Source organism: Topomyia yanbarensis, chromosome 3, assembly GCF_030247195.1.
Source record: "Topomyia yanbarensis strain Yona2022 chromosome 3, ASM3024719v1, whole genome shotgun sequence".
In the NCBI taxonomy this organism is placed as follows: Eukaryota; Metazoa; Arthropoda; class Insecta; order Diptera; family Culicidae; genus Topomyia; species Topomyia yanbarensis.
In genome coordinates this window covers 408,465,907-408,484,319 of record NC_080672.1, presented here as the reverse complement: position 1 = coordinate 408,484,319, position 18,413 = coordinate 408,465,907, and the positions used below count along the sequence as shown (strand labels likewise).

At 39.2% G+C, this 18,413-nt stretch overlaps 3 protein-coding genes across 3 annotated transcripts; 2 read left to right on the top strand and 1 right to left on the bottom strand.

The window, feature by feature from the left end:
* The first annotated feature begins 3,554 nt into the window (after nucleotides 1-3,554).
* LOC131690889 (divergent protein kinase domain 1C) lies at nucleotides 3,555-5,804 on the top strand. Its single transcript, XM_058976961.1, has 4 exons — nucleotides 3,555-3,978; nucleotides 4,219-4,365; nucleotides 4,422-5,111; nucleotides 5,183-5,804. The coding sequence occupies exons 1-4, from the start codon at nucleotides 3,796-3,798 to the stop codon at nucleotides 5,393-5,395; spliced, it is 1,233 nt and encodes a 410-aa protein (XP_058832944.1). The 5' UTR covers nucleotides 3,555-3,795; the 3' UTR covers nucleotides 5,396-5,804.
* A 42-nt stretch (nucleotides 5,805-5,846) lies between these two features.
* On the bottom strand, nucleotides 5,847-7,639 carry LOC131690890 (replication factor C subunit 2). The gene is made up of 4 exons (XM_058976962.1): nucleotides 7,572-7,639; nucleotides 6,947-7,076; nucleotides 6,774-6,885; nucleotides 5,847-6,711 (listed from the first exon to the last, which is right to left on the bottom strand). The coding sequence occupies exons 2-4, from the start codon at nucleotides 7,030-7,032 to the stop codon at nucleotides 5,878-5,880; spliced, it is 1,032 nt and encodes a 343-aa protein (XP_058832945.1). The 5' UTR covers nucleotides 7,033-7,076; nucleotides 7,572-7,639; the 3' UTR covers nucleotides 5,847-5,877.
* A 4,865-nt stretch (nucleotides 7,640-12,504) lies between these two features.
* Nucleotides 12,505-16,274, top strand: LOC131692049 (deoxynucleoside triphosphate triphosphohydrolase SAMHD1). The gene is made up of 9 exons (XM_058978885.1): nucleotides 12,505-12,895; nucleotides 14,108-14,336; nucleotides 14,398-14,485; nucleotides 14,543-14,632; nucleotides 14,690-15,129; nucleotides 15,198-15,248; nucleotides 15,313-15,490; nucleotides 15,563-15,714; nucleotides 15,782-16,274. Exons 2-9 carry the CDS (start codon nucleotides 14,128-14,130, stop codon nucleotides 15,918-15,920), a joined length of 1,347 nt encoding a protein of 448 aa, XP_058834868.1. The 5' UTR covers nucleotides 12,505-12,895; nucleotides 14,108-14,127; the 3' UTR covers nucleotides 15,921-16,274.
* The last annotated feature ends 2,139 nt before the right edge of the window (nucleotides 16,275-18,413 follow it).

Genomic DNA, 18,413 nt, shown 5'->3' with positions numbered 1-18,413 from the left:
TCCAAATTTAACAAAGTGATGGGTGCGTTTTGACTTCGTCTCATCAGAAACCGACACTAACTTATTGTCGGAATAGATTAGCGCCTTCGAATTTTCCGCCCACTTATAGCCCTTTTTCGTTTGAGTTACGTGACGTTTCAACGTTGCTCCTTTATCGTCTACCAACAACAAGCTCTCGTTTTTCTCCTGGAGTACCGTATACCGCTTTAGGTTGAACCTATAGAACCCTTTGTCCGGCTCTGACGTTCGACAATGACCACATCGCCGAGTTTAACCCGAAATTCTCGAGCGGAACGTCAACTGTCCTCTAGAGATTTACCTCGAAGTTTAGCTGTGCGATCTCACTCTTTCAACAGGTTCTCGTTGTGATGGGTTCTAGCTCTAAGAGTGAGAGACTTCTTTTAATTTTCCTTCCGAACATCACCTCTTCCGATGGCTCTTGAGTAAGGGGTGGGTGGCCGCATTATGAGCCCTCACTGCTGCCTGCAACTTCTTGTTGTGGTTGTTATCCGAACTCACAGCAGCTGCTATAGCTTTGTTTACCATTTTCATGTAGGCTTCAGCCAACACTTTGACTGCTGCGGAAACAATAGTGTAGAAAATTGATTTATGATGTCACGTTCAAAGCACTATAATCTGTAATCCTCGCCAAAAGGTGGTTTATTATCGCTCTTTATAATTTTTGGAAACCCGCCCTTCTGTCGCAAATTTTTCACAAGCGAAAAACACCATTAAACTTTTTCAGCCCAATTGCTTTGCTATAGCATTCATAAAATGGCAGACATTGCCAGAGTAGCGTTACCTAAGCAAACAACACGCAATTATTGTTTTATCCTAATTCGTTTCTCATTCACCAGCACCGCTGAATGATTTGCTTACATCATGCGGGGTGATTCCCTTAATACAAATAAATAAACCAGAAGCAGTTTCCTTCTCCGCAATTCAGCGAATGTCTGGCAGGATCTCCAATATGACGCTTTATATTTCTTCTCGAAAGGAATCACCAACTTACTTAGTCCAATGTCGGTTCGCAAAATGGGGAGAATATTGAGACATTCACCGAAACGTACAGGCCGCACCAACTGCTTACTAAATGCCGCTCTAAGGTTGCCAGCAAGTTTTTTGTGTAACAAGAACTTGTATTTGCTATTTGCAGCAGTAATAAGCGTCCCATTTTGATTTAAATGCAGACAATTTTTAAAACAGAATTTGATTGATAAGTATAGCTCATTAAACCAATTTTATCAATTCTTCGGATGCTGACGCCATCTATATCTCACAACACCCTCATTTTCTTCATACTTATTTAGGGTCTTGAATTCACGACAAACGATCATAAAAAACAATTGCAGGGCCCCAGTTTTATTATTGGGTTTGTCTAAAGCCGTTCATTTGGCACAATATTGTGCCTTGCAGGATAATCGCTCGATGTGCGATTATATGAAAGCTCAATCCAGATAGGCGCGTGACAGCCGCCTATATAAATTCATAGGCAGCTTTTTCTTTGAAGCTTTTGAAAAGCACAAAGCTGGCAGAAAAATAAACAAACATTGCAAGAGAAGATCCTCTACATTCATTTTCAATAGAGACTGATTACCCAAGTAACAATTAAAATGCCTCGGGGATTTATCATTGTTTTATCCTGGTTTTATGAAGGAATCCTTGAAACCGGTGATTTTATTATGGTTTTATGCAGCTGTCATTTCATTTGTTCCTAAATTTCACTATAAAACTATGTTATGGCTTCCATGATAAAGCTTTAGGTTACAAGTTTATATAGTGGTTGTGAAACGGTTCTATATATACTTTATTAAAACTGGAATAAAACTAACATACAACAAGAAATTAAGTTATATACAGTTTTATCATAGATTATTACACGTATTCAGGTTTTAGAAAGTCTATATTAAAACCTCTTAACAATAATTACTCTTATGAAAGGCATGAGCTATACTAACGAGTTATAAAATTGTCATCAGAAGCTAGAATCTTTGTTTACTTGCATGTAATATAGTAACTGTAGTGCGAATAAGTTACTTCGAAAAGTGTGCACTCCTATAGTTCGATTATGTTCGACTGTCTCAGTGTCTATATTTGATGCGCCTTTCAGATGCCCACAATGTGAGATTTTATTATAAGCGCGACAATATCAACAACTACAATAACAGCCGCGGGTGCTCAATAGTGTGTGTTTGGACAGGAATGCCGTCCATCATCTCATATGGTTGCGGGCTACTTGCGGCGAGCACGAAACGTAATGAGTATGATAAATTAACGTTTGAAAAGGCCGTTAGATTTTTGCAACACTTTGGTGACCTCGAGTGTCATGTCTGGTAGGTCTGTGCGAATAATGATTGGCAGAGTAGTTGCAGGGAAATCAGTATTCGGGGACAGTACGGTTACCGGCGCTCTCTGTCTTTCTGATTTACTTAATAGTCGAGGGATCCGCTTCAGACCTAGGGGATACCCAAGAGGAGATCAGGGAGAAGACATCAGAAGCGGAATCAATTAGAAGTTTTAATTGTATCACTGGCGACTTACCACGTGTTGTTAGGAGCATGATACATTGGACATCAGCACGCTAAAAAATGAATAAATAAAAAAAGACTGATCCAAATAGAAACGCGTCTACTTCTACTTACTACCTAATTCTCAAGCGATTAGCGATATCAGACAGTTTGGAGTTCAAAATACTGTAGTTTAGGGAAAACGTAAATCACTCTCGATGGCCGGCTATCCAGAGTTTAAACACAAGAAAAACAACTAAATATCTTTTTACCGTGACTGTTCGTATACTCGGAGACTAACCATCTCACCGCATAAAATCATATTCATTTTGTGCCTGCTTGTAGCGAATCCTAAACCTTTGGCTATCCTTCAATCCAACTCCGTATTATCTATGGAAGCGTCGCTGAGTCGGTGACCTTCCTTAAGTAGGTATTACATCAAAATTTCCTACCCTATCCTAAGTATCGGTGAAGATGGTCGTGACCGGCAATGACGATTCTCATGATATTGGTTTGCTGAGCTCAACAGAGATAAAGTTCGTTCTCACACGCAAGATGAGTTAAACTACCTATTATAGGCAACATGATGATCGTTAATATGCAATCTACGAATAACAACGCAACGCAATGCAAAATAAGGGATTCCATTAGAACATGTTTTATGGTTTATTCCAACCAATATATTCAAAAGTAATACTTTCTATTGAAATTCAGTTGACAAAATTTGCGTGTCAATTTAGTGGTTAAAGTTATCTACTTCAATTTTAGTAACGCTTTTAAAAAATTTCGGCAGAATTTTTTGATCTCGATGAAAATGTGCAACAGTTACCCTAGAAGTTTGAATGACTACCGAGCGAGATTCTCTAAATGTTCAATCAACCCACCATTCATCTTCTCAGTGAGTACTTACAGGAGAGAAAGAGCATGAGTTCCTTTTAAGTTTATCCAGCAAGTGCGATAAACGTTGGGTGAATTCAACACGTTTATTTAAAAAATAAAACAGCAACATCGAGAGAATGAGAGAGCGCCGTATCCTTTTACACCAACCACCCACCCACCTGCTTTGGACCAGACATGTAATTACGGGTGTGTGTTTTCTTCGGTGTCACGGCGGAATAAGCATTACGGAGTAGTCGTCCCTGGAGCTGCTCAATTTTCCAAAGTTTTCAAGCAGTAATCGAACTCGGACCATACAGTATAAGAACGCTGTTCGACGGGTCATCAGCAGGAGGTGGTCGGAATTAGACAGATAAAGTGTGATCAAAGTGATATTTTCAAAGCAAATATCATGTTGCTCCTGACAAAAAAGGAGTGGAAAAATCTCGCCCGAAGGTTACGCTTTTCACCGCGAAAGCGCCACTACGTCATTTCGATGGTGGTCGTCCTTGTGCTGATTACACTGGTGTATTGTACCATAACCTCGTCCTATTACTGTTTTGATACTGGAATCGAGTGGAAAGTTAATAAATTTGTAAGTATATATATCAATATGGGTTCGGTCGGTACGAAGCTAGGTGTAGCATAGTTTTTCATTGTGGCTATTCAAGCAAATAATCTAACCCCTCCTCCCACTCCCATCGTTGATTGTTATCTGTGGAATGAACGCATATAGCGTCGTGTTCATTTGCCGGTATTTTTGTGAGTGGTTCATGAGTGGCGATGGAGGTGGAAGAATCAACAATTTTTATGCTCAATTTAAATTCTTTCACAGTGTAAACGATACCGAACTGAAGGTGTTTCTGGTTACATGTGTCAGGATTTTTGTAGCTGGGACTTTCGATGTCCGGATCCAAGCCTTGAAATACATCATCCCAATAGATTCCAAACCAAAAAACTTGGTGATCCTCTAACCATAATCGTAAGCTGTTTGATAATAACTGGAAAACGTAGTCAAAAATCTATCCCCTATTTCAGCAAGCAGTTCCGAATGAAAATTATGAAAAGCTATTTTGGGTGGACAGCCTGTACCAGAAGGAACACTATCCCTCTGTGACTGAATACGAGAACATCGTTAAACGATACATTACAAACAAGTACAACATGGATATCCCGTTCGACAAGATGCGCTCTTTACTACGACTTTCGCACAAACAACACTTGTCCATGTTCCATAGCAGTATGCGTGACAGCTGGAACTTAATTCAGAACCACGAGTATGCTATGATGAGCTTGTTCAACGAGAAAGATCTTTTTCCGTATGTCACAGGAAACTGCGGGGAGATGTTTGCCTCCGAGCATCTCGATCCGGTTGATTTCGACGAGGATCGCTACTATTTAACGAAGAGTATAGATGTGGACCGCTGGCGGTACCATATTAAGGTGGCGGTACTAATTTTGGACTATATTGATGAGTTGGATCAGCACGAGATTCAAATGTGCCACGTTGACTTGACCCGGTTTGGCATTAATAATAATCGATTGAAGTACGACGATCTGAGATTCCTGTTCACGGAGTATACTATCAATCGAAAGATTTCGAGTGGAAGTTTCTGTACGCGTGATGAGCATTGCAATTTAATGTACTGCCGGTCAGAGTGCAATGTCGAGAAGAATTGGTGCGAGTCGACGGTTTTGAATAACAATGTTCAAATTATTTGTGAAAAGGTAAATTGATCAGGCTCGTTGAAACATTTTTAAAATAATTTTATCTAACTGAATCTCTTTCGACCCTACAGATTTTCCTCGGCTCCCCACGCTACCCCGGTATCCTAATAACGCAGAAAACCCCAGATCGGTTGGCGATGCTGTTAAAACGGTGTGCCGCGCCAACGCAAGATCAAGATGTTTCCCGAACCCGACCGCTCGGTGCTTCCGAGGAACTGAAGAAACAGCTGTACAATGAACTGACCAGTATTTATGAGAAACTATCCTCGGTTAACGCTCCTTAAAGAAGCTTAGAGAAAAAAGAAGACGCATGGTCGTCAGTCATATATATGGTTCACTTTTTTGAACCGATCTACCAGTAGGTGTCAGTGTAGGTGTAATATGTTGTGAAACAAAAAAAATAATCCTCGAATGTGGTTTCAAACATGTAGAAATCCGGAGAGTCTATATTTTGATCTTTTGTACTTCTGGTAGCTAAATCTGAATTAGGGTTAACTTTCTCACAGAAACCAACTTTGCCAATACAATCACTTGAAATGCAAAAGGTTCAACATTCTTTTATACTTTTAGGCTAGCTGCTATTTTTAGTGATAATGAAACATAAGAATTATTTAGTATAACCAATAATCAAAAGTCATTAGTACTAAGCTATACAGCACCTGTAATTTTGGTTCACTCTAATAAAATGGATTTGAAGCATCAGCAACTTTCGGATTGAAGGCAAAAATGTCCGAATGATTGAAATTGTTTATTGAATACATCGAGACTATGAATAATCATACGAAACTTCACAAAGTTTCGATAGCATGCCGGACATTTGCAGCAGCGAGTTCAGACCATCCACGATCTTCATATGCGTCTCTCCTATCTCTCTAATGAAGCACAGCTTCAGCTTTTCATTCATATTCATCCTCTTGCAGACGCGAAAAACGTTACCGATAACGTCCTCAGCCGCGTATCCCAGTCGCCACAATTTAGCCATGATCTTGTAAGCCTTATGAATATCTCCTTTGATGCAGTGCTCGAGCATATCTTGCACCAGCATTGGGTGGGGCTCGTCACAAACCTTGAAAACGTTAGCCCCGCTGATGTGGCCAAAGCCGTTCGCAGTTGACTGTAGATTATTAAGAGCCTGTCTCATGTCACCCTGTGCGGTGAATACGATCGCTTCCAGTCCATCTTCGTCATAGCTCAAAGCTTCCTTTTGGCAAACTTCTATCAATTTGGCCAAGATCTGCGAGTCGGAAAGTTTCGAGAAACGCAACATTGCGCAACGCGACTGAATGGGTTCGATTATTTTCTCACTCGTGTTACAAGCCAGCGCGAAACGTGTCGTATTACTGTAGATTTCCATGGTCCTACGTAGTGCTTGCTGAGCACCTTCAGTCATGCTGTCAGCTTCATCGAGAATTACAATCTTATGACGCCCTCGCGGCAGAGTCACCTTTTGCTGGGCAAACATTTTTATCTTATTGCGAACCACATCGATACCGCGTTCGTTCGACGCGTTCAATTCCAGCACCGCCTCTCGAAAATTTTCCCCCAGCAAGATACGGGCCAAACAAAGAATAGTGGTGGTTTTACCAACACCTGGCGGACCCTAAAACGGAAATTGGTGAATTGCATTCGACATCTGCACATCCATTTGAGGCAAAGACTCACAGCAATTATGATATTCGGTGCATTTCCCTGAGTAGCAAAAACACCCAGTCGACTAACGGTGTCCTCGTTACCGACAATTTCCTCAAACCGCTGTGGACGATATTTCTCAATCCTGGAAATGAATGCAAGTAATTATTTACGAATGTAACAAGGTGAATAAACCGCTAGCATACCATGGCAAACTTTTCTTTTTGCTCGAGTTGGTTTCCTTGGATGTTCCCGAGCCGGATGCACCTTCGTTCACTTGAGATTCAGGCATTTTGAACAGTTATCACGATTAGTAACAGTGCTAAACACTTTTAAGGTTCAAGTTACCTTTTTTAAGCATGTGTTAGAATTGAACGCTTGGTAGTGTGCGTAGGAAAAATTGTGTTCAGCTTTGCCACCAGATTATCCATTTAAACCTTTTTAAAACTCTAAAAGAAGAATATCAGTCGATTTATTAGATCATCACGATTCAATTCATGCAAAATACCTGCTGGAAAAACCATCGGCTTAGCTAAATGGTGCTTTTGAAAAAGTGGCTGTGGTTTTTTCATTGCGCAGTTGTGTTGCGTACCCCAGCTCGGTGTGGTAGTGTGATAAAAAATCACAGCCACTTTTTCAAAAGCACCATCCAGCTAAGCCGATGGTTTTTCCAGCAGGTATTTTGCATGAATTGAATCGTGATGACCTAATAAATCGACTGATATTCTTCTTTTAGAGTTTTGAAAAGGTTTAAATGGATAATCTGGTGGCAAAGCTGAACACAATTTTTCTTACGCATACTACCAAGCCTTGAGGTAACTTGAGCCTTAAAGTTTTAGAATATCTCATTTGCTTTTGGCGCCGATCCTGTTAATTGTCCATCCTCTCGATTATGCTCGATGACAGCAAAGAGAATAGGGAAAGAGACGAATAGTGTGAAGCCAAAAATACCTTATTCAGCAGACCAATCGTGCAATGTAAATAAACATTACTCATGCCTGAGTTGGAGGAGATAAGTATTGTACTTCTATCAAAAAAGAAATTTGAATTTTCATCAGAATTTAGTTCAATCGTGATTGTAAGGTGCATTCTAGAGTATATGTATGAGTAAAAATAAGCTTTAGAATTATTTCATCTCTTTGTTTCGAAATGCACATCGTTTGATAAACAAATCCATCGATCGACATACGGTTTGTTTTCAAAATATAATAGGAGTCATTTAAAGTGCTGCCTATAGAAGCGGTTGCCAAAATTCTAGTGTTGAAATCATCATAAAGGGCGTGTTGCCGTTTTGACTGATTTTCACTCTTCGTCTCTTTCCCTATTCTCTTTGGATGACAGTAACTGTTTGATGTGCAGAGATGCCAGGTACTTTTTTCAAATGTCTGCAATAATAATTTTAAAAGTCTGGGAAGAACAAAAATGTCAGGAAAGCTAGTGTAACCAAAAGCCTTTATATTTAAAAATCTGCAAATATCTGCAACAAAACTTAAAAATCTGCAAATATCTGCAACCAAACTAGAAAATCTGCAAATATCTGCGTCATCCAAAAAATCTGCAGTTTAAATTAAAAGTCTGCGAATTTGCAGACTTGTCTGCAAATCTGGCATCTCTGTTGATGTGCCTAATCGGCCAAAGTTTTTCTTTTGAAAGCTTTTTAGAATTGTCATCTGATTTGACATGGGTCGAGATAATGGGTTTTAAAAGGTATTGGCAAGCTAAAAGTGCAACAACTTTGGAACCTTCTGATGAAATCCCGGGCAAAAAAATGCGGACGAACATGGTCAGGTGATTTAAATAGTTTGATCACAGATAACAGACGTTTAAGCTCGATTTGAATCGTGTGTAAATACCCGCTACTGAGATTCCGAATAAATCAGACGTCTGAAACACGTTTGGCAAACGTTTGTAGATGGCGCAATGATCGATGCAATGCAGTTAGAGTGCAGCTGTCAAACACGTATAGCAAACAGTTGCGCAGATGGCAATAGTGAAACACGGATTTCCAACGTTTATCAATTTGAAAGTTTACACAGGTTTTTGAAGAAATTTTGTTCTAGCCTAAACGTCTGTTATCTGTGGTTTGACGTTTAACTCAACTCGCCTGTGCTAATTGCCCCTAGGAACAAATGCAACTTGCAAATGCGATTTAAAGGCGATTTCAACACTTAGACAAATTTTCTGGCGGCTGAAAAGAACTTGGTTGTTTTTGCGTTTTTCAAACATGGCGGTTCATGTTTGGCTTAAGCTTAAAATAGTTTTTTTTTAAACAATTGGCGTGTTCTCGCTTGTATTTTGTTTGTCTAGTGCACTTCATTTAGCCAACGAATGTGGGAAATTGTGGAATAGTGTGTAAATATAGTGGAACAAGATCTGTGACCTAAACTTTTAATAAAAGTCAGATTGTAGTAAGTTTTGGTGTGCAATGCCAATTTCACTATTGATTCTTCCTATAGTTTAGTGGTGCTTACCTAGTGTAGTGATAAGTTTATGGGACTAGATAATGAATCCGAAAATAAGTATTATTTGTAATTTTCATATTAGGCAATTAAGGGCGATTAAATGGCGTGTTCCCTGGGCGATTTAGGGGCGATTAAAGGGCGGGTAGAGCAGCAAAAAATGATGGCGGCAAATCGCCCAAATGTTGCATTTGAAATAGCCCCCTAATTGCCAGCAATTTGCTGGCAAATTGAAAGGCAATTAGCGCATCCGAGTTGGCAAATAGCCCCCCGTCAGCCAGCAACTTGCCCTTTTTGACTGGGATGAACTTATAATTTATAATTCGTTGGTTAGTTCGAAATGGATTCTCATTTCCAACATTGCTTGAGAATGGTTTAGAATGGCCGAAGATGGTTTCAATAGACTTTTCTACGGCTCAGGTACGTACACGTGACATGACTCAAATACTGTATTTGATTCCACTGTGACTCGTTTGGTAAACTAACTACACATTTGGAAGCAATATAGTAATACCACAGACTAACAGACATAACACTATGAGGGAATTCCCTCAAAAAACATCGATCTGACAATTTTTCCAGAACACTAGCTCCACCTTTTATTCACAGTCCCAATCACTTATTTACTGGTGGGTTACCCCTCAGGTTTTGGAACAATTTTTCACTAGTGGTCTATCCCCCATATGCTTGTTCATATGTCAGTGGCGCCATAATTTCAAATGTGGCCACAGTCCCAACTACAAATATATTTAAAATGACCGTTAAAGCGAGTGAAGCATTGTTTTCGAGTGTTATACCTGTTAGTCTGTGGTAGAAGGTCAAGTTCCGCAACGTAGAACTGGAAAGCAATGGTGGTGCCTGATTTTATCGGATGTAGCCGTAGAATCCAACTCGACTCGAATCCGAGAGTTTTAAATTTCCCAAACACGAACTCGACCTGAGCCCTAGAATCTAAAATTTTAACCTGACCCAAACTCGAGAGTTGAACATTTAAAGAACCCGAACCTAAACCGAAACCAGTCGGGTTCGGGTCGGGTCAGGGATTCGGGTTTAAAAACCCAACACCGTCCATTTCTACGTTACAGTCCCACAAAATAAACTAACCTTTGATAATAAACTAACCTTTGATAATAGGAGTTGATTCCACTGTGACTCGTTTGGTAAACTAACTACACATTAGGAAGCAATATGTCAATACTTCTTAGGCAGCCAGCCACAATTTAGCTACATATGTTTTACACAGTAAAACAATTATTAAGCCTCTTTTACAGTCCAACTTGTTTTGTGGAAGTTGTGGTCAACGATCTGTGGTACTATTAACTCAAATTGATCACAGACCGCCCGGACAAGACACTGACAACAGTTCATTGAATTGTACAATTCATTTGACATGACGGTACATTGGTGTGCGTAAGTTGTATGGGATATTGCAAGAAGACGTCATATGAGTAAAAATGCTCGAAAAAATGACAATTCGAGCTTGTTTACATGGTGTTAGAATTTGAACCAAGTTTATTGTATTGGTTGGAATCAAAAATCAAGTCCATGCAAACAAGCTTTCTGTACTGTCGGAAAAGTAAGGTTAAATATTTTTATGAACGCTTAATATTTTCTGCCGAATCTCAGCATTTTTGGCAACTTTTGCCGAGATTTGAATAGCCGAGCACTCGGCGAAGGCATTTTTGCTGAGATCTCCGTAAAAGCTCTAATTGTTTGCTGAGATTCGGGAAATATTTCACTGAAAATCAGCAAGCAAATTAAAATTTTCCGAGATATCAGTATAAACATTTACTGATCACTCGGCTGTACGGGCAATTACCGAGCTCAACTAAGTGTATGCAATGTTCTTTAGGCCACCGAATCTAACAACAAGCATCAATTAAACAAAGGGGGAGGGGGTCTTATTTGTTCCGACGATCGAATTTTGGAAAAGGTAGAAGTTTCTTTACAGGCAACTTCACTATGTGACCAAGCTAGAGGAAGCTGATATATGGTTCGTTTTTGTTGACTAAACAAGATTATCATTGGCTCAGAAAGCGATGCGGACAATTTGATTGTTCAGTGCTGTAATGTGAACTGTTCTCCACAAGTCAATTGCTGAAGACAGTAGGACGTGCACAAACCGTCGTGTGTAGTGTTTTATGCTATATAATTGAAATCTAAGAATTGAATGTTTGTTTTTTTTATTATTTTATTTTCAAATGGATTAGTTATAATTCCTAATTTTGTGTAAATATCATATTCTAAACTACTCGCATATGATATTCAGTAGAAAAACGTTATGAAATAAGTGTGCAATCCGCCAAAATCGTCGTCGTGGCGGTAACTGCTTACTCCGAAAATTGCTCCCCCAAAATATCTTCTAAAAACTTAACACCCTCGCTTTCTTCATACTCACTTAGAGTCGATTTCAAGACAAACGATTATAAAAAGCATTATTTTTGTTTCACACAAAAACCATTCATTCAGCACAGTGTCAATAACGACATTAACAACCGAGGGCGATGAATAGTGTATGTTTGGGCATTGTCAATCATCTCGTATGGCCGCGCGCCATTTGCGGCCAGTACGAAAAATAATGAGCATGATTAAGTAACGTTTGAAAAAGCCATTAAATTTTTGCAACATTGATGATCTCGAGTGTCATGTCTGGTAGCTCTGTGATTTTATGGAATCATTTTTCTTACCGTTTTACGTGAAAAAGTGAAAAAATTACTACGTATTTTTAACGTCAGCTGTAGTGGAAAAGACCAAATACAACATATCTCGACAAACATATGATTACGGCCTAAAAGCCAACTGTCAAAATACACTTTGAATGGAAATTCCAGACAAACCGTTACTAGTCGAACACAGTTCACAACAGTTTATGAAAGAAAAACTTTTCTCTTTCGTTTACTACCAACATCTGTGATTGGCGTGTAACGGTTGGTCCGGAATTTCCATTCAAAGTGGATTGTGACAGTTGGCTTTTAGGCCGTAATCATATATTTGTCGAGATATGGTCTGATGACCTAATTCGGGGAGCGAAATTAGAATATAAAACAAATGCATTGCCTATTTTCAGTAGTTTTCATGAAGTTATAACTACAAAATTGAATGGCTTGTAGCTTGAAACAAACTACCATAAATAAACCAAAAGTCTTCTGAAGTCCATTTTTTAAAAATCAACAAATCTACGCATACGGCAGTTTTTTTTTAACAGTGCACCACATGGCTTTGGTCGATGAGGTTTTCACTGGCGTATAAAGTTCCTGCTCGAAAAAAGCTTATGCAAGTGTCAAACATCATCTCAAGACAAATTTCCAATAAGAAAGCTCGTCAGAACATACGAAAATATTATTGGAAAAAGTGGTGCCTCTTTCGAAGCAGCATACTGGGCTCGTTGCCACATTAGTTCACCCGCGTTGTTCACTATCGATCGGTCGATCGCATGAGCTAGTGTGCTTCGAGTGACCATATGCATTCTGTTCCGTTAGTTGTTATATTCATTGTTCCGTCGAGAGTGTGCAGTGTGCAAATGATTTTTGGATAGTTCCGTAAGAGGTTTCTTTGTTGAAACACTGTGAATGTACGTACAACGTACCTACTATCGAATGGTAGAGTTCAATTAACTAGTTGAGCTAGTCGAGAGGAATCGAGATCTGAAAATCGATCGCTTGAAGAAATAAAAGTTTGGATAAATACGCTAAGAAGGTTAGTATGCATTGGTGTTATTGTTGTATTATTCTAGCGATCTTACCTAATCATAAACTAAAGATTACGATAAGGAATGCGAAGGTCATCAGGTGTTAGGCAGCTTGTTCCTCCGTAACTAGTTTCCTGTTTACTTATAGTGACTTCGTTTACAGAGCCGAGATATATTAGGCTCACTATAATGTCAACAAAGATCATATGATCCATATTATGAAAAAAAAAACTCGAACGACCCTACACCCTGACTTAAGTTTCAAACCGAAATCCGCATTGATGTTTTAAACGCGCTAATTCGCGAGTTTTATGCAGAATGAATCGACGATGTTTTTTTTTTCAAAATATTCAAATATTTGCTTTTAAGTAGAAAAATGTGAATTTACAGAGGTCACCGTCGCGGTAAGATATTTTTTTTTTCCAAGGGACACGATAAAATCGATAAAATGCATCTACAATGCTATTGTTTGGCACTTATTTCGCGGTTGGGTTGGTTGCTATGGTGATAAACGCTTAATAATGAAAAAAAAAAGTTACCACGCGTCGCGTTCTCGCGTCGTCACGACAACGTCATTTCTTGTTTATAATGCAACGACATCGACGCCCTGTAGAATGGGATAAATTGATCTTCGATCCAATGCAGCATAATAGTGATCATACCGGATCATGTATAAACATGAATATGCTGTATATGAATGCATTCTTTGTGGATCGTAATTTTGTTTTATTTATGCAAGGGCATAGCTGCCACCGCATAGTTGAGATTAGTTGATTATTTATAGATAGGTATGTTCGTTAAAGAGTGAGCCACATTTGGGATTAGTTGAATGTTTTAGTTGAATATTTTAGTGAAGAGAGAAATCTCAAGAACTGTTCTGTTTGCTATGGCATATACCCACACGATTGCTTTGTAGTTGCTAACTAGTCAGGAATGAGCTACAAACAATATTCCTCGCACAGTCTACTTAATGGGAATAAAAGAAATGAGTCATTTACGATATGCATAGATGTGAACAAATTAAATTCTTTCGCGTGCACTTTGTGTGGAGAAATCGCATCAAAGATAGTTTGTTAATCGTATCTCTTCAAACTAATAATCAAAATTAAATAATTGATTTAGGATTCCTGCTTGTAAGTGCGCTTTTTATCAATCCTATCAAGTATAGGGCTTCATAGACATTTAACGACAAATTTCATTAATTTCATCCAAATTTTCAGCTCGTTCGTGGCCGATTACCATGGATAAGATTTCCAACATTGTTGACAACCAATCGACGTCCAGCTGGACCATTAACGATGCTATCCACGGTCGAGTCAGCTATCCGGCATATGTACGGCAAGTTGTCGATACCCCTGAGTTCCAAAGACTCCGCAATCTGAAACAGTTGGGATCGAGCTCGAAAGTATTTCCTTGCGTTACTCACACCCGGTTCGAGCACTGTCTTGGGTAAGTCGGTAAGCATAATGGTTGTTGTCTTCGCTAACTTTAATCGTTTTTTGGTGGGTAGGGTTTGCTTCTTAGCTAGAAAGTTGCTGGAAACTCTGGAGAAAAACTCAGGCGTGGTGATTAGTGACATTCATCGAAAGTGTGTTACGGTAGCTTTTAATCTAAACTGTGATTATTGGAATATATCTGAAAAAATGATCTTTCAGTTGGCCGGCTTACTGCACGATGTTGGACACGGGCCTTTTTCTCACATGTGGGAGGATTTTGTCCATAGTGGTGAAGATAAAGATTGGACGGTAATTGAATCGTAGACTTAAAATAAAACTAATATTTACGTAGCAATTGTCTTCTAGCATGAGCAATCGTCCTGTGACATGGCTCGTCAGCTGTTTGCAACCAACGACATTCAGCTGTCTCAGGAATCATACGAGCATTACTACGCGGAGCAGTTGATCTGTGCACTGATAACCGGTAATCAGGAAGCACTTCAAACACTGCTCACCCCGGACACCATGTTTCTGTCGGAAATTGTACACAACAAACGGTACAAAATCGACGTTGATAAGTGGGATTATTTACTGCGTGATGCCTTTTATTTGAACAATGTTGTCCGATTTGATAAAGATTTTGTCCATTTGTTCGATTATGCTCGAGTGATACGCGATGATAGTAACGTGGCTCACATTGCTTATCGGGTTAGCGATTATCGGTGTATAGTAGAAATGTTTGAGGCTCGAGCTAAACTGCACATTGAGTGCTATCAGCATCCCACTACACTTGCTGTGGAGAAACTGTGAGTGTCAATGAATTTGGGCATTAAATTTTACTAAAAAATAACTGCATGTTTCTAATCCTTCCCAGAATGATTGATGTACTCACTCAGGCCGAAAAATGCGGATTCAGATTAAAAGGGTATGTTACAGTCAGAAATGCATCGTCCTAGAATCAATGGCTATCAAGTTTTCTTTCTTTTCAGCGAAAAAATCTCTCAGGCTCACCAATCGCCACCCATCTATTTGTACCTGGACGACAGTGTCGTTAGTCTGATTGAAAGTAGCGACGATACAAAGCTACGAGACGTACAGCATTTGCTAGCCCGAATACGTCGGCGGAAAATGTTCACTCAAATTTACGTTTCAAGCGAACCAAGTGATGTAAGTGTTTCGTGTGATCCCATATCAACATATATTTATCGTTAATCGTTATTCCCTACGTCTGTTTTCAAGATTGATCATCTCAACAAGCGTTTCGGAGGAGATTTGTTCTTCCAGGTGCACAAACGTGTTCCGTACGCTAGCGAGATGGCACCACGCGATGTACCGCTTTATGATGAGCAGGGCTACCTGATTGACAATCAAACTGCGGTCACTAGTATTATGTAAGTATGCTGGTCGATAGGATATGAGCTTTTGACCTAATTAAACTCACATTTGCGTAATCAACAGGAGTACCCTAAGCAACCAGGGATACTACGAACAGTACTTCGTATACTGTAAAGCAACCTCGAAGGAAATTGTCAATAGCGCACAGGAGTATTTGGAGCGATTGTCTGCTACCCCGGTTATCAAGCGAAAATTTACGTGAAAGATATTATATGTACTTTATTCATTATTCGTCTCGTACATTTTTACATTGTGAGGAAGTGTAAGCATTTTATGTTATATTTTGTTATTTTTTTTTGTTATTTTATTGAAGTGAACTTTGATCAAGTATGCAATTTATGTTGTGTTAAAAACGTGAATTTTTTTTACAATTAGTGCGTAGTATAGTGTATTGAATTTCCACGCACGGTATAGGAGTTTTGTCGAATGTCATCATCGGGTACCAAAGTTAAATTACATCAGTTTTTCCAATATGTGTTCCGATTATATAATAAGTAAATTAATATGATAGCACGAAAAATAAAAATAATAAAAATAAAGAATTAGTACAAACGAGCATCGAATGTATTTTATATTTCCAGGTTACTCAATCTTGGTCCACCATTTCCCAATCAACGCTTCCCTTGGGCGTATATTCGTCGGTTGCATAAGACCAGTGAGTGTGGGGTTTGCTCGAGATCGATGAACTCTTCCAGGTTCTTTGGTGAGCATAGCTTAAACTGATCTGTTTTCCGGCATTAAAAATTCATGTTCAGCCCTGTTGTAGTCAGCCGTTTTCTATCAGCCTTCCGAAGTCAGCATGGTATAGCACCGCAACTCCGCCAATGGTGTCGAGTTCGGTTATTTTTACACTTGATGCATCGTCATACGTATCAGTTTAACTAGTGTTCATTATCTGCCACGGTTCGTTTCATTTCACTGAATCATACGCTGCTTTGAAATCCACAAAAACAGAGCGTCCGCAAGTCGTATTCTCAAGACTTGGTCAGGGTTTCTTGTAATGGTAAACAAGTGATTGGTAACCAAACCACTGATAGAGGATTCAGCTAACAGGTACAGTCTGCCAAACAGAAGACGGAAGAGTACACTAAGGTTTTTTTTTACACGGTTTTTTTTTGCACGGTTTTTTACACGGCTTTTTTTACACGGTTTTCGCAATTAGCACGGTTTTTTTTGCACGGTTTTCGCAATTAACACGGTTTTTCGCAAAAATATTCTAAGTCCTTTTAAAGGCAAAAGACTTAGACGATTTCTCAACAATTTTTTTTGCACGGGTTTCGCAAAAATGTTCTAAGTCCTTTTGGAGGCAAAAAACTTAGACGATTTTTGATCAATTTTTTTTTTTTTGCGCGGATTTCGCAATTAACACGGTTTTAGCAAAAATCCTTATGAAGGCAAAAGACTTAGACGGTTTTTGACCAAGTTTTTTTGCACGGATTTTCAAATTTACACGGTTTCTGCTTTTCCATTTTGAATGCAAATAATTTCGAAGATTTTTAGAAAAGTGGAAGTGATTGCTTTTGGAACAGCATTAACGAGTAGCCAAATGTTCATGTCTGAGGCCATTTAGAAAACCAAGATGGCGACTTCCGGTTCAGTGGAATTCTCTGAAACCCCATCAATGTGGCTATTTTTGGAACGGGATTGATGAGTGGACGTCAGATATCGATGTTTAAGGCCATTTTGAAAACCAAGATGGCGACTTCCGGTTCAGTGGAAGTCTCTGAAACCCCATTAATATGGGTATTTTTGGAACGGGATTGATGAGTGGACGTCAGATATCGATGTTTAAGGCCATTTTGAAAACCAAGATGGCGACTTCCGGTTCAGTGGAATTCTCTGAAACCCCATAAATATGGGTATTTTTGGAACGGGATTGCTGAGTGGCCGTCAGATATCGATGTTTAAGGCCATTTTGAAAACCAAGATGGCGACTTCCGGTTCAGTGGAATTCTCTGAAACCCCATAAATATGGGTATTTTTGGAACGGGATTGATGAGTGGACGTCAGATATCGATGGCCATATTGAAAACCAAGATGGCGACTTCTGATTCAGTGGAATTCTCGGAAACCCCATCAATATGGATATTTTTGGAACGGTATTGATGAGTGGACGTCAGATATCGATGTTTAAGGCCATTTTAAAAACCAAGAAGGCGACTTCCGGTTCAGTGGAATTCTCTAAAATCGAATCAATATGGGTATTTTTGGAATGGAGTTGACGAATAGACGCTAGATATCGATGTCTGGTGCCATATTGAAATTCAAGATGGCGACTTCCGGTTATGTGGAATTCTCCAAAGCCCAATCAATATGAGTATTTTTGGAACGGGATTGACGAGTAGGTGCCAAATATCAATGTCTGAGACCATTTCGAAAATCAAGATGGCTACTTCGGTTTAGTAAAATTTTCAATTACCACAACAATGTGAGAATTTTTGTAATAGCGTTAATGAATAGATACCGGATGTCAATTCCGGAAGTCATGTTTTCATCTAAGATGGTGACTTCTATTTTAGTGCCAAGACGATGTTTTAAATATAAAGACACGCGGCGGGAAAAACAGTAAATTTGGCTGCACGGTTTTACAAATTATTTGTCTGCTAGTTTTGGCAACCAGGAATATTGTGTAAACAGCGAGTGACTTGTAGTTTTAATGAATGCTTGGCGAATTCCTTTTTTGAAATATTTCCCA

Excerpts from the sequence above, each read along its gene's own strand:
- LOC131692049 (XM_058978885.1), top strand. The coding sequence starts at position 14,128 with ATGGATAAGATTTCCAACATTGTTGACAACCAATCGACGTCCAGCTGG. Across the intron at positions 14,337-14,397 it reads CGGTTCGAGCACTGTCTTGG|GGTTTGCTTCTTAGCTAGAA; the intron begins GTAAGTCGGTAA and ends TTTGGTGGGTAG. Across the intron at positions 15,249-15,312 it reads TGCGGATTCAGATTAAAAGG|CGAAAAAATCTCTCAGGCTC; the intron begins GTATGTTACAGT and ends CTTTCTTTTCAG.
- LOC131690889 (XM_058976961.1), top strand. The coding sequence starts at position 3,796 with ATGTTGCTCCTGACAAAAAAGGAGTGGAAAAATCTCGCCCGAAGGTTA. Across the intron at positions 3,979-4,218 it reads AGTGGAAAGTTAATAAATTT|TGTAAACGATACCGAACTGA; the intron begins GTAAGTATATAT and ends ATTCTTTCACAG. Across the intron at positions 4,366-4,421 it reads GTGATCCTCTAACCATAATC|CAAGCAGTTCCGAATGAAAA; the intron begins GTAAGCTGTTTG and ends CCCCTATTTCAG.
- LOC131690890 (XM_058976962.1), bottom strand. The coding sequence starts at position 7,032 with ATGCCTGAATCTCAAGTGAACGAAGGTGCATCCGGCTCGGGAACATCC. Across the intron at positions 6,886-6,946 it reads AAAAAGAAAAGTTTGCCATG|GATTGAGAAATATCGTCCAC; the intron begins GTATGCTAGCGG and ends ATTCATTTCCAG. Across the intron at positions 6,712-6,773 it reads CACCGAATATCATAATTGCT|GGTCCGCCAGGTGTTGGTAA; the intron begins GTGAGTCTTTGC and ends TTTCCGTTTTAG.